The sequence below is a fragment of the Nicotiana sylvestris genome, chromosome 1 (assembly GCF_000393655.2).
Source record: "Nicotiana sylvestris chromosome 1, ASM39365v2, whole genome shotgun sequence".
Classification (NCBI taxonomy): Eukaryota; Viridiplantae; Streptophyta; class Magnoliopsida; order Solanales; family Solanaceae; genus Nicotiana; species Nicotiana sylvestris.
The window spans coordinates 155,322,015-155,334,643 of NC_091057.1; the positions used below are offsets into that span (position 1 = coordinate 155,322,015).

The 12,629-nt window shown below is 33.0% G+C and overlaps 3 protein-coding genes across 3 annotated transcripts; 2 read left to right on the forward strand and 1 right to left on the reverse strand.

The window, feature by feature from the left end:
• Positions 1–1,429: 1,429 nt before the first annotated feature.
• On the forward strand, positions 1,430–3,500 carry LOC138876446 (uncharacterized). The gene is made up of 4 exons (XM_070155379.1): positions 1,430–1,757; positions 2,120–2,324; positions 2,504–2,955; positions 3,262–3,500. Exons 1-4 carry the CDS (start codon positions 1,430–1,432, stop codon positions 3,498–3,500), a joined length of 1,224 nt encoding a protein of 407 aa, XP_070011480.1.
• A 157-nt stretch (positions 3,501–3,657) lies between these two features.
• On the forward strand, positions 3,658–4,307 carry LOC104216255 (uncharacterized). Its single transcript, XM_070155382.1, has 2 exons — positions 3,658–3,864; positions 4,068–4,307. Exons 1-2 carry the CDS (start codon positions 3,658–3,660, stop codon positions 4,305–4,307), a joined length of 447 nt encoding a protein of 148 aa, XP_070011483.1.
• Positions 4,308–10,738: 6,431 nt separating this feature from the next.
• Positions 10,739–11,530, reverse strand: LOC104216252 (uncharacterized). The gene has a single exon (XM_009766270.2). The coding sequence runs from the start codon at positions 11,528–11,530 to the stop codon at positions 10,739–10,741; it is 792 nt and encodes a 263-aa protein (XP_009764572.1).
• Between the last annotated feature and the right edge of the window lie 1,099 nt (positions 11,531–12,629).

Below are 12,629 nucleotides of genomic sequence, written 5' to 3' on the forward strand. Positions count from 1 at the left end.
GATTCGGGATTAAAATTGGTGACTTGGGACACCCTAAACCTCCCAAGTGGCGACTCTGAAATAATTAAACAAATCTCGTTTCGATTGTCCTTTAATTGGAAAAAAACTCCCTTGTACTCCCGCGGGTGCGTAAAAAGGAGGTGTGACAGTTCAAACACAAACTATATCCAATTATAGTCAACAAACGTAAGAACATAAGAATTCAGGATACATTGATGCTACAGGGCCTCAAATATTGTGTCCGAAACAAAAATGTGAATATTTAGTAATTAAATCTTGTATAGTTATGAGAATTAATTATTTAATTTTAGTATAGTAAAAAATAAGTCAGTAACAAACATATAAATATAAAACTAACATATTAAATAATAAAACTAACATATACAATAATAAACTAACATATAAAATAATAGACCCGTTGAGTGATAAATCAGAAATATTTTCTCATCGTGAAGATAAGAATTCAGGATACATTGGTGCTACTGGGCGTTAAATATTGTGTCCGGAACCAAAATATGAATATTTAATAATTAAATCTTGTATAGTTATGAAAATTAATTATTTAATTTTATTATAGTAAAAAAAATAGGTGAATAACTATACCTTACTGAGTTATTCGCAACCACAACCTCCCCCCCTCCCCCCTAATATAATGAAACCTTAATTCTCCGCTCTTCAGACATTATGACAACATGCAAAAACAACTTAACGAAGAAAAATTTCACAAGATTTGAGAATATTTCTGAATAGATTTTTACAAAATCCTTATCGTCCTTAAATAAGGCAAAAATCAGTCCCGAGGGTGAATTATTTGAGATGTAGCATCTTAGCTTAAGACGCTATACCTAGTTGAATATTGTTATATCAGTTAAGTCCAGAAGAATTGTTTATGGGCCCACGTAATATATATAGGGATTTTTTCCTTCCTATACCATATATGAAACTTTATTACCAAATATGTGCATAGTATCTAAATTACCCGCCTAGTCCACATTTTTCCTAAAATTCATGTACCATTCGTCTATTATGAATAATTAGGGCAGAATATTTCATAAAAAACGTGCTAAAAATCAGGAAAGAATCTTGAGATAGATTGATTCTACATTAACTTCAAGTTTTGAAAAGGAAAAGAGATTTCGCATCTGCGTAATTTACTCTTAGAATACAATTTGATTTTTTTTTTTAAAAAAAAAATACGACCAGCTTCAACAAACTACGAACAGCTTCAACAAACTGAATTCAAATTGTAGAATTCAAATCTTCGAGATTCAACAACTCAACATTGGTATATTCTGTTGTTCGTTCGTTTTCAGAAAACAAATTGGCGATCATAAATCTGTTCTTCATCTTTTTTTCTCTCAATCTAGAAATACATAAAAACGAAAAAATTTAGAATAATTCATCAACAATCATGTCCAAAATCGCAATCATGCTACAATTGAATGGGAATTGGGATAACTATGGCAGATTTAGAGATTTTAAAGTTGATGCCATTGTGGTAGATGAGAATACAAGCTACAGTATTCTGATTTCTACAATTGCAGAACAACTATCGATTGATACTTCAGAAAAAATTGCTGAAATCAAATACATGGTGAACGACAATTGTCCCCCAATGGAGATTAGGAATGATATGGGGGTTCGTGTGTATATGGAGACCAAAAAGGAGAATAAAAATTTAGGTTCATATCCGTTATGTATAAGTGTACGAGATTTCAATATGGAATTGGCAATCACCAACGATAACACAAGTGCAGGTTTGTATAGTTGTAAATTGCATAGATTTATGTTTTTACGGTATTATCTTCAAAATTACTACAGCTACCTACAATTAAACAACAAATCTGTTTAATGATATAATAAAGCAATGTTGTTTTGAAAATTACCTACAAAGTTAGTACATTTATAAAATAACATAAACTACAATTATGATTAGAAATTGTTGATTTCAAAATGTTGTCTTCAAATAAAACTACAATTGCAATAGTTATAGTAGAAATTAACTATAATGGATGACATCCTAAAAATGGATGACTACAAAAATTTTACTATATCTACAAATTCTCTACAAATATTTTACAAAATTATAAGTACACTGTTTATCTTTATTTTGATGTAGGTTCATCTGGATCCATAAAGTTACTTGATATTCCATCATCTCCAGCTATAGAGGAATATCAAAGTGAAATAATAACAGAATCTACGCAAACTGCTATTGAAGAAGGACAAGTGTATCGGGACAAACAAACTGTAGCTGCTGCAATGAAGCACTTTTCTGTGATGCACAAGTTCCAGTTCAGAGTTAAAAGATCTAGTCGTAGAAGGTATGAAGATATTTGTGGAGAAAAGACCAATAAAAGCAGTGTTATACTCAATATATGTGTAATGTAAACATTGTAGATAAATTGTAGTTACATTGTAGTTTATGTTACTTTATGTTAAAACAGTCCATTTGTTGCATTTACATTTATAATCTGTATTAAATATTTTATTTTTTTTGTAGCTACTGGCTTGTATGCGTTGGTGAAAACTGTAAATGGCACTTCAAGGCAACGTCAATTAATGATTCCGCAATGTTCAAGATAAGGAGTTTCAACCGACAACACACATGCTCCCTAATGGACGAAACATTCATACAGCGCAAACGTACTGCATATGTAGTTGGTAGCATGGTAATTCCAAAATATTATGATCCTAAGACTGTTTACACACCAAAGGACATACAGACTGACATGTTATTCGAACACGGAGTGAACCTAAGCTACATGCAAGCATGGAGAGCAAAGGAAAAGGCTTTACAGTTTCTGAGAGGGAATCCGGCTGACTCCTACAGCAAATTATCCAAATATTTTTATATTCTTAATGAGACTTATCCTGGTTCAGTTGTTAAATTGGAAAAGACAGCAGATGAATGCTTCTTATACGCATTTGTTGCTCTTTGTACATCAATAAGTGGTTGGCAACATTGTAGGCCAGTAGTAGTGGTTGATGGGACATTCTTAAAGTCAGTCTACAGGGGGATTATGCTGACAGCAAGCACCATGGATGCAGCAGGTAAAAAGTGTAAAAATTTTGTAGTCATTTTGTAGGCAGTCTATAAAATGTAGATATATTGTAGTAATTTGTAGTTATTTTGTAGCTATTACATGTAATGTAGATAAAATGAATATATTATGAATATATATTGTAGTTGTTATGTATTTATATTTTTATATAAATTTTCAAAGCTGCCAATTAATATTTTATGAATTAATAATGTAGGAACAATATTGCCCTTGGCATATGCTGTGGTTGATTCTGAAAACGATGCATCTTGGAAGTGGTTCTTTGAGCAATTCAAGCAGGCATATGGTGAAAGACTTTCAATGTGTGTTGTTTCAGATAGGAATGAGAGTATACTGAAGGAAACATCAATTGTCTATCCCACACTACTCTTGCATGTGGCATATTTGGACAAATATAAGGTCAAAATTCAAGAAGGGTCATCTACAATTGCATGAATTGTACTTTGCTACAGCACGGTCATACACTCTGGATGAATTTAATGAAAGGATGTCGAAGATTGAAGAGGTAGACCCGCATGTGAAATCTTACTTATATGATATTGGTTATCATAGATGGTCAAGAGAACATGCAACAGTGAATAGAACGTGAACAATGACATCAAATATTGCAGAGTCGTTGAACGCAGTAACAAAAGATGCAAGAGAGCTGTCGATATTTGACCTTTTAGAGTATATGCGGACACTGCTAGAATGTTGGACCAATGAGAAGTTATTGAACGCGAAGGGTACTTTCACATTTCTTGGGGCCAAATTCAACAAAGAATTAGATGACAACAGAACATTATCTCAGAAGCTTAGGGTAAGATCTGTTTATTTGGTGCAGAAAAAATGAATTACTTAATATGCAGTGTTTCCAGATTGTATATAAATTGTATTCAAATTGTAGATAATTGTATATTGTATATAAGGTGTAGAATATTTGTAGATGATTTGTATATAAGTTGTAGATAATAAATTTTTATGATTGAGATAATATTTTTTCTGTTTGTTCTGCAATTGTAGGTGAGGGCTTCAACAGATCATATACATACTGTGTTAGATGGTGTGAAGCGATACATTGTGTATCTAGAAAACAAGAAATGTAGCTGTGGCCAATTCCAACTTGAAGAACTTCCATGTGCGCATGCTTTGGCAGCATTAAGGCACAGGAATGAAACATATGAAAACTATTTCTCTCCGTATTACACAAGGGAGAGCCTTCTGCGTACGTATGAAATGCTAGTAAATCCTCTTCCTGATTAAAGCAAATGGAATGTGCCACAACATATTTTGGATGAGGTAGTAAAACCACCGACGGGAGATAAAAGACAGTCAGGGAGACCTCAAAAGGAAAGATATAAAACCTATGATGAAATAAAGTCAAAGAAGTACAAGGTGTCATGTGGAAATTGTGGAGGTGAAGGGCATAACAAAAGATCTTGCAAGAATGCGCCCAAGAAGAAATGAATATCATGTAGTTAGAATAGTTATTCAAAATAACTATTAGTGAGTTAAAGTTAGCAGATTTTTTGTGTAATAGTTTAAGTTTTTAAATATCATTATGAAGTAGACTAAAATTTGTTTATGTTTGTTTAATATGCTACATTTGTTTTTAAAGATCAGGCATCTAAATTTGTCTTTGATAGAGTGTAATTAAACTTAAATATTTATTATCTACAATACAACTGATATTAAAAAAATAACTTTAATGTAAAGTGTTTACATATTGTAGGTAAAATATAAGTTAACTGTATTTAAATTGCAGTCTTAGTAATAATTTGTAGATGATTTGTAGATAAATTGTGGGTAATATATTTCTATGATTGGAGTAATTATTTATTCTGTTTGTTGTGTAATTTAACTTCATCTCACAGTTATATACAGATATTACATAGAACTTGAAGGTATTTCATAAAAATTATGAACATATACAACTACAAAATTATATACAATTACTACATTGAGTGTTACCAAAATGTAGATATTGTGGAGATTATTTGTAGGCAAATTGTATTCTAAGATGAAAGATAAAATTACAAAACAAAAAGGTATGTTGCAATAAAAAAAAGATTTGTTCATAAAGTAGTGTATTCTCCTTCAACTACAAATTGGCATCAACTAAACTAGGAAAACAGGACACTATTTCTTCTTTCTCTGGACTCTAGTCTTCTCATTCAATGCAGGAGCACCCTTCCTCCTTGCTAGCCTGCCTGTAACCTCACTTTCACTGATTGACCCATCTTCTTGCTTCTTTGTAGCATAGTCCCATATGAGAGCTCCATAGCGTCTACGGTGTTGGTCGATATACGAAAGGTCTTCTGAAGGGATTGACAAATCTCCAATGCAAACATACTCTGCAAAAGCAGCCACAAATACACCACAATCGCTGCATAAGACAAAAAATTTAATTATTTAACAAATGATTATAAAAAAATAATTAAACATCCAGAAAAAGAGAATGATTTTTTACAGTGATCCTTCCTTTTGCTGTGGAATCTCTGCAATCATCCACTGTATGTTGAGAGGGTCTGTAACTGGTTTCTCAATATATGCCTTTGTGGTCTTGAAGTCAACGTCTTTACGCTTCCCGTAGAAACCAGTGCAAGACAAATACAGAGGGACAATGATTGAAAACTTATCAACACATTATTCAACAGCATTATGATTGTGTGAAGACACCATGGAATCATACACATAAAGTTGCTTGTCCACTATGTCGAAAACGATCAACAACCAATGGAAATTCTCTACAATGTTCACGGGCATGATGATAGAGTCAACTTCATCCCAGACAACATTAGCAAGGAGTCTATACCCAAGAATATATTCTGCAACATCATCATCGGGTTTAATAACCGAATACTTTTTTCTGGCGGAGAACTTATGAACTTGTCATAGATTTGTACAATCTTTGACTTGAACAAGCAATCGGTTGTTGTAAACCTAGTGTTGTTGGGGTTGGGGCCATATTTGCCTCTTTTTCTCAGGTAATACATAATAACATCAATGTGCTGCAAAATAAAATGAAATCTACTGTTAGCTACAATGTAACTACAATTATCAACAAAGCAGCTACACCTTAAAATATAAAGTCAGAATTCAAATAATCTAACAAATAACTACACTTTAACTGCTATACACAGCAACACATGGAACAACAACTACTACAAAAGGCCTCAATAATATCTACATGCAAAACTAAAGTTAATATTATAAGTCTTCAACTGGCTCTACAATTTTACTACAAATTAACTACAACCATGAAATATAGATATACCAATTCTGTCCAAATTAATAAATATACAATTTTTACATACAATTCATCATCAAATATGATAAATAAGGTTCAACCTAAATACAATCACACTATAATTAATAATAGCGGCATTTATAAGAAATGTCTACATTATATCTACAATTTATAATAAAGGGCATGGTCACATATATTTTATATCTACAATATAACTTCAAAACAGAAGTGAAAACATATCTCATGTTTATCAAATTCAAAACCCTCTTCATAGAATCATCTATAAACACTCGAAGGTCATGGAGTTCCTTAAATACATCCTTCCTAAAATCCTCTAACTTTCCATCAACCTAAAATTTAAAAATATAGTTAGTTGGTAATTTTATTCAAATAAATTACAATTTAGTTTAATTATGTAGGAGGCAGTATTGTTTATACAATTATCTCCAAATTGATACAGTTAAACTACAATTTAACAACAATGTTATGCAATGTAGATAAATTGTAGAAAATATGTAAATATATTGTAGTGAATAATTTTACCTGCTTAATTCCCTTTTCTAGCTTCCTGAGCTTCATAGCCACAGATTCCTTGTCCTCTTGACAGTCTGTATGTTTGGGTTCCAATGTTGGAGAATCAGCATTTGGAACCTCTGATGATTGTGCACCTTGTTCATCTTCATACTCAATCTTGTTTGGCAGAGTAAGCACTCCAATCTCTTCTCCAAATTCAGTCATGCTTGTGAACTGAATCATGAAAAAAAACAGTTAGTTCCACTAAGACAAAGAAATGTAGTCTAAATGTAGATATTATGAAGGTAAATGTAGGAACATACAAAAATGAAAAAAATACCTTAATCCACTCGAGCTTGATCATCTTCTCTTCAAAGGCAGTTAACCAAATCTGCCCCTTAGTAGCTGACCATCTTAATATGCGAGGTATTGAGTCAGAACACCTCGTATCAAGCTCCGTGCTGACGGTCGAGCAACACTCATAAAGCCGCACTTGCAAGGCTAATGAGCATCCCCGTATGAGATCAGAATGTACACGGGGATTTAGACGATGCCTAACAGATTCCATAACCTGATTGAACGATTTAATACCCCATGGGTATGACTCAAAATTACCAGACTCTACCAAATAGAACCTAAAATGGTCTATAAAAGACACATGATCTTTGTCAGAAGGGCAAACAAAAAATTTCAAAAGATAAAGAATGCACAACTTGACTGCATCCTCATCGTTTACCCAAGATCTATTTGTTACTATGTTTTTCAAATACCACTTCTCTACTCTTTTTTTGTTAGGAAAATAGTTATTCATTAACTTGCTAACATAACTAGAAGTATATTCATAATCTGTAAACTTATTCACACAATTTAAACCGGTAATTAAACCAAACTCTCTCAAGGCAAAATTCAATTTTTCCCCCTTCAAGTGGACTGAAAAAAATGATTCATTAGACTTAGACAGTTCATACTTCATCAGAAGATGAATAGCTTGATTTTGCATGCAAATGGAGGGGAGAGACAGTAAGTAACCAAAATAAGTGTTTTTAAAAAGCTTTAAAGCATTTGGAGACAATAACTCTTTTATCTGGCTAAGAATGCTAGGATCACACAAAGTGTGGAATCTAAGCACACCATAATTCACATTATGTGGGGCAAAATAATGTCCATTCTGCACAAAATGATAAATTATTTCATATTAGTAAACTGCATAGAAATTAAGCATTAATATAAATAATATCTACATATAACTACATAATCACTACACTTATTGCTAAAAAAAATCAAGGAGAAAAAATACATACAAATCTGCTTCAAAAAAATACGGCCAACCCACACATATAACTATAAAAACATACAAGACATCTACACATATAAACATTATCTATAAAAATGCAGGAAGCAAAAAGTAGCTACAGCTCTGTTTCAAAATTTAAAAGCTAAGGACAATATAACTACAACACGACTACAAAATAACTACAATTATATCCGTGTTTTAAACCACAACTACAAAAAATCTAGAAAATTAAGACAACTAATCTACAATTTACCAAAACACTTAAAACAGATATTTTTACATCCAAAACAAAACTAAAAAAATGGAAACAAAAATACTAAATGTTTACCTTCACCAATTTTTTATTTCTGAACCAATTTTGGGAGCTCTTTGGACTGTTTCTTCATTTTTTGTTTTGTGGAAGCAGGAGGCAACTTGAGTTTTTTAACTGTTGGAATTTTAGGGACATCTTCAACAAAGTCGTCATCTACACATACCTCTTTCCCCTTTCTTTTGAGTTGTTTGCTGCCTGGTGTAGCACTTCCTCCTACATCTACATCGTGCATTTTCTTTGTTTGCATTTCGGCACGGATTTGTCTAGGAGATGAACTGTGAGTAGTAGGTTTCATTGCATGTGTAGATTTTACTTGTTTTTGTGGTGATTTTGGTGTTAAAACACCCAAATCAAAAGAGGGGATATCACCTACTGTAGATTTTTTATGTATTTTTTTGGGAGATTTGATGTTCTTCATGGTTTAACTTCAATATTTGGTGAAATTAAATTGAGAAAAATGAAGAACGTGGGTAGCTTTTGTTCTGTATAGAAGAAAACTTAAGAAAACGTGGGAGAGTGAAGGGTAAAGGTAAAACGTGTGTGTGGGGGGGGGGGGGGAGTTACGGTAAAGGTAAAAGGTGGGGAGGAGGGGTTGAGCTGAAAGGAAAGAGAAACGTGGGAATATACGGTCCTATAATTATGCCTAAAATAAATGCCCCATTAATTATATTCCTGTTTTAAATTATGGTATATAAATGGTAATTTAGTACACTAAATGTAATTATCTCTAACCTTAAACATGGAGGGTAATAAGGTTTGATATGTGGCATAGGAAGATAAAAATTTCATATATATATATAGTAAAAAACGCTATATATAGCGTCTACTTAACTGGCCAAACGACCGTTAAGGTATAAGACGCTATATATATTTTGGTTACTATATTATTTTTCTATATATTTTTGTTCTTTGAGTACAAAAGAACCACATTTTGGTTCCGTACTCCCGGTGAATTTACCAAGTACCATTTAAAAAAAATTCTCTCTTAAATTCACGTTTGTAAATTCCTTTCAAATACCATAGTAGGTAATAATAGTACTACGAGTTTTTTCTATACCAATTTCTCATAGACACGTAATGTAAAGGGTCTCTATTTGGGGCTGAAGTTGCGGGAAAGGTCAAATCAATTGTCACAATACACATTGAAAGGGAGTTCTTTTTAAGGTCAAATTCTTGGGACCAAAACAGCTATGGGTGTTTTGAAATTTTTAGGAGAAATTATAGTGTATATACTTAACAGTGCCCAGTTATTTGTTTAACAAAAGTATTGAAGCTTGTGACGTTTAAACCTCTTCTCATGGTAAAAAATATGAAAAGACCAATGCGTTGCTTTTTTACCCTTTTGGCTCTTTGGTACTAAATGAATTCAAATATTAGAAGGATTATCAATTTACCATCATCAAGTATAGGAGTTATGATTTTAACCTCTTTAGAATTTACTGGGGACACATTGAACAAAGCGATACTCTAAATGGTAATGCAATTACTATGAAAATATAGGGAAACTGTTTTATATCTCTCTTGTTTTGTTGGATATAAAATTACAAAAAAATATATATATATATATATATATATATATATATATATATATAATTACATAATTTATAGGGAAATAGGAGAAGGTAACTGAATTAAACTCGTAACTATGATATAAAAAAATTGCAACATCTGACCACAAGGCTATCCCTGCAAGTACAATATGAAACTTTCAATGAATTATCTAGCTCAATATGGCTTTAAAGAAAAAAAAATTACTTTAATACATTTTTAACCTATCAATATGTAAAAGTTAAACCTATAAAACTACAGGACTCAAATTTACTTTAACCATTTTCAATCCTACTCAGCTGGGCCTGGGTTATACTATATGATCATTTTAATCATATTCCGAGACCAAGATCAAGGGAATAAAACTATACAAATCAGCACTTTGATCGAAATAAGCTTCATAGACAGAATCAAGAAAAAGGAAAAAGAATCAGGATCAAGAACAAGACGCTACAAACTAGATTACACATCAGAAATGTCAATTGCTAATCAAAAGTAACCAAAAATTGCAGCGAAAAAAGAATTGAATGGGTAAAGTCTGGAATTAAGGGAACTCAAAGGCACAAATGAATGGGTAAAATCTGGAATTAAGGGACTAAAAGGAACAAATGAATTGGTAAATCTGGAATTATGGGGACTAAAAGGATGGATTTTTATTTTTGGTAAATTGGCGAACGAAATGGATTATCTAGTATCTAGTCTAGTTAAAGCAAAACTTTTAACTTGTGCCATTGATTACCACCGTTGATTTGTATAAGAAGAATGTCGACCGTTGATTATGGATCCTTCTCAAAGGATTCAGTCCAGAACCGTGAATTCTGATCGAACGGACACAATTGAATCTTCTTCTGCATCACTAAACCACACAGCAAACCTCCACCGTCAGATTTCAATTCTTTCTTTCCCGCCATCTCTACAGCTGTTCGCACACTGTTCCAGTCTTTCAACGCCGTTGAAACCACCGACGACGACGAAGAGGTCGTCGAATCAGTGCCGTCGGAGAAATCGCAAGACTCGCCGCCTGATGATTGCTCACTCCGCTTCGATCCTCCACGGCTAAGCCGCCGTCGCCGCCATCGACCGCTCTCTTTCTCTTCCATCAAATCACGAAAACACACAGCAGATAATCCATTCAACAACGAAAAATCCGTACTAATGTAAACCGCGGCACCGATATTCAGAACTCCTTGGAACCTTCCAGAAGGCCGCCTAATTTGTACAGCTGTGAAAGCCGGAGTTGCAGTATTCACCATTCCTTTGAAACAACTACTTAACAGGAGACGCACAGTACCGACGAGGAAATCCTTGAGGACACCAACGGCGTAGATTTCAACGGAGACACCGGAGGTATCGCCAGAAATGAATTTCGGCGAAACACGGAAGAGGAATTTGTCGTTCCAGGTAGGGTTTTCGCCGCCGAAATGATCGATCTTAGTACGGAGTTTATTGGATGAGTTAACCCAGAGTAGGGCGTAAGTTTGCATTCGACGCAAGTTAGTGATTGGGGTTTTGAGGGATTGAGCAGAGATCAAGTTGATCTCCAGAATTTGAGTATTTTCCTCTTCCATGTGAGTTTGTGTTGGTTGTTTCTCTCAAATTCTGCTTCTTTTCTTTGTGTGCTAATAATACGTGTTGATGTGTGATTGTAAAATCGATTGGGCTTAACAAGAAATGAACGAACTTTTCTTGATTCAATTCATGGTTTCAGATGAGCAAGGCCGCAAGCAAGAGAGAGAGAGAGAGAGAGAGAGAAAGAGAGGATGTTGCTGGCAGAGTCTCTCTCCCTGCTGCCAGCTGTAAGGTTTCTCTTGAATTACATATATACCCTGAAATCTGTTTGCTTGAAATGGTAATGGGCTGGCCCGGGTTGGGCTGGCTAAGAGTCGACAGAGATAGGGCTATTATCACTCTTAGTCCGCCGGAGACTATTTATATCTGATAGTCAAAAACGTGTATAAAATTTGTATATAACATACATAATATATATTATTATATATAAAAAAGGTAAACCATCAACTATGTCCATTTATAAGTAGTTCATTTCAAAAATTGGCCAATTTATAATATATTACTAATATTAGCCAATTAGCTATTTGTAGCTTAAAAAAGGTCAATTTTTTGCTTTCTTTTGATTGGGTGTTATTAGAATAGATTGGATATATCTTAAGAAGCTTGAATGTCAGTTTTGGGATGATTTGGTGCAGTTTTGAGATAGTTTGAATTGAAAATTCGAAGTGAAAATTAAACATGAAAAAAAAAATGATGTGTATCATACACTGTATCACACATGTATCATATTTGTATCAATTGTGTATCACATTTATACTGTATGTGAGTTATATATGTGATACACGTTTGATACGTGTGTCGCAGAATAATATTTTAAACTCGATTTAATTACGAATTTTGATATAAAACCAATCCAAATCACCTCCAATCTTTCTCAAATTTTATATATTGACTTATCTATATGTTTTCAATAAATTTCAACTATACCTATTGAAAAAGTTCCTTTTTACTTTAGATTTTTGAAATATTGTATTTTTTTTTTAATTCATCATCTTATTTGCTACATCATCCATGAAATTTCCTTTTCATCTTGTATCTAATGTTGCTAATCACGCTTAAAAATATGGAAGGAAATTTTTGCATGTGATTCTTTGAGAG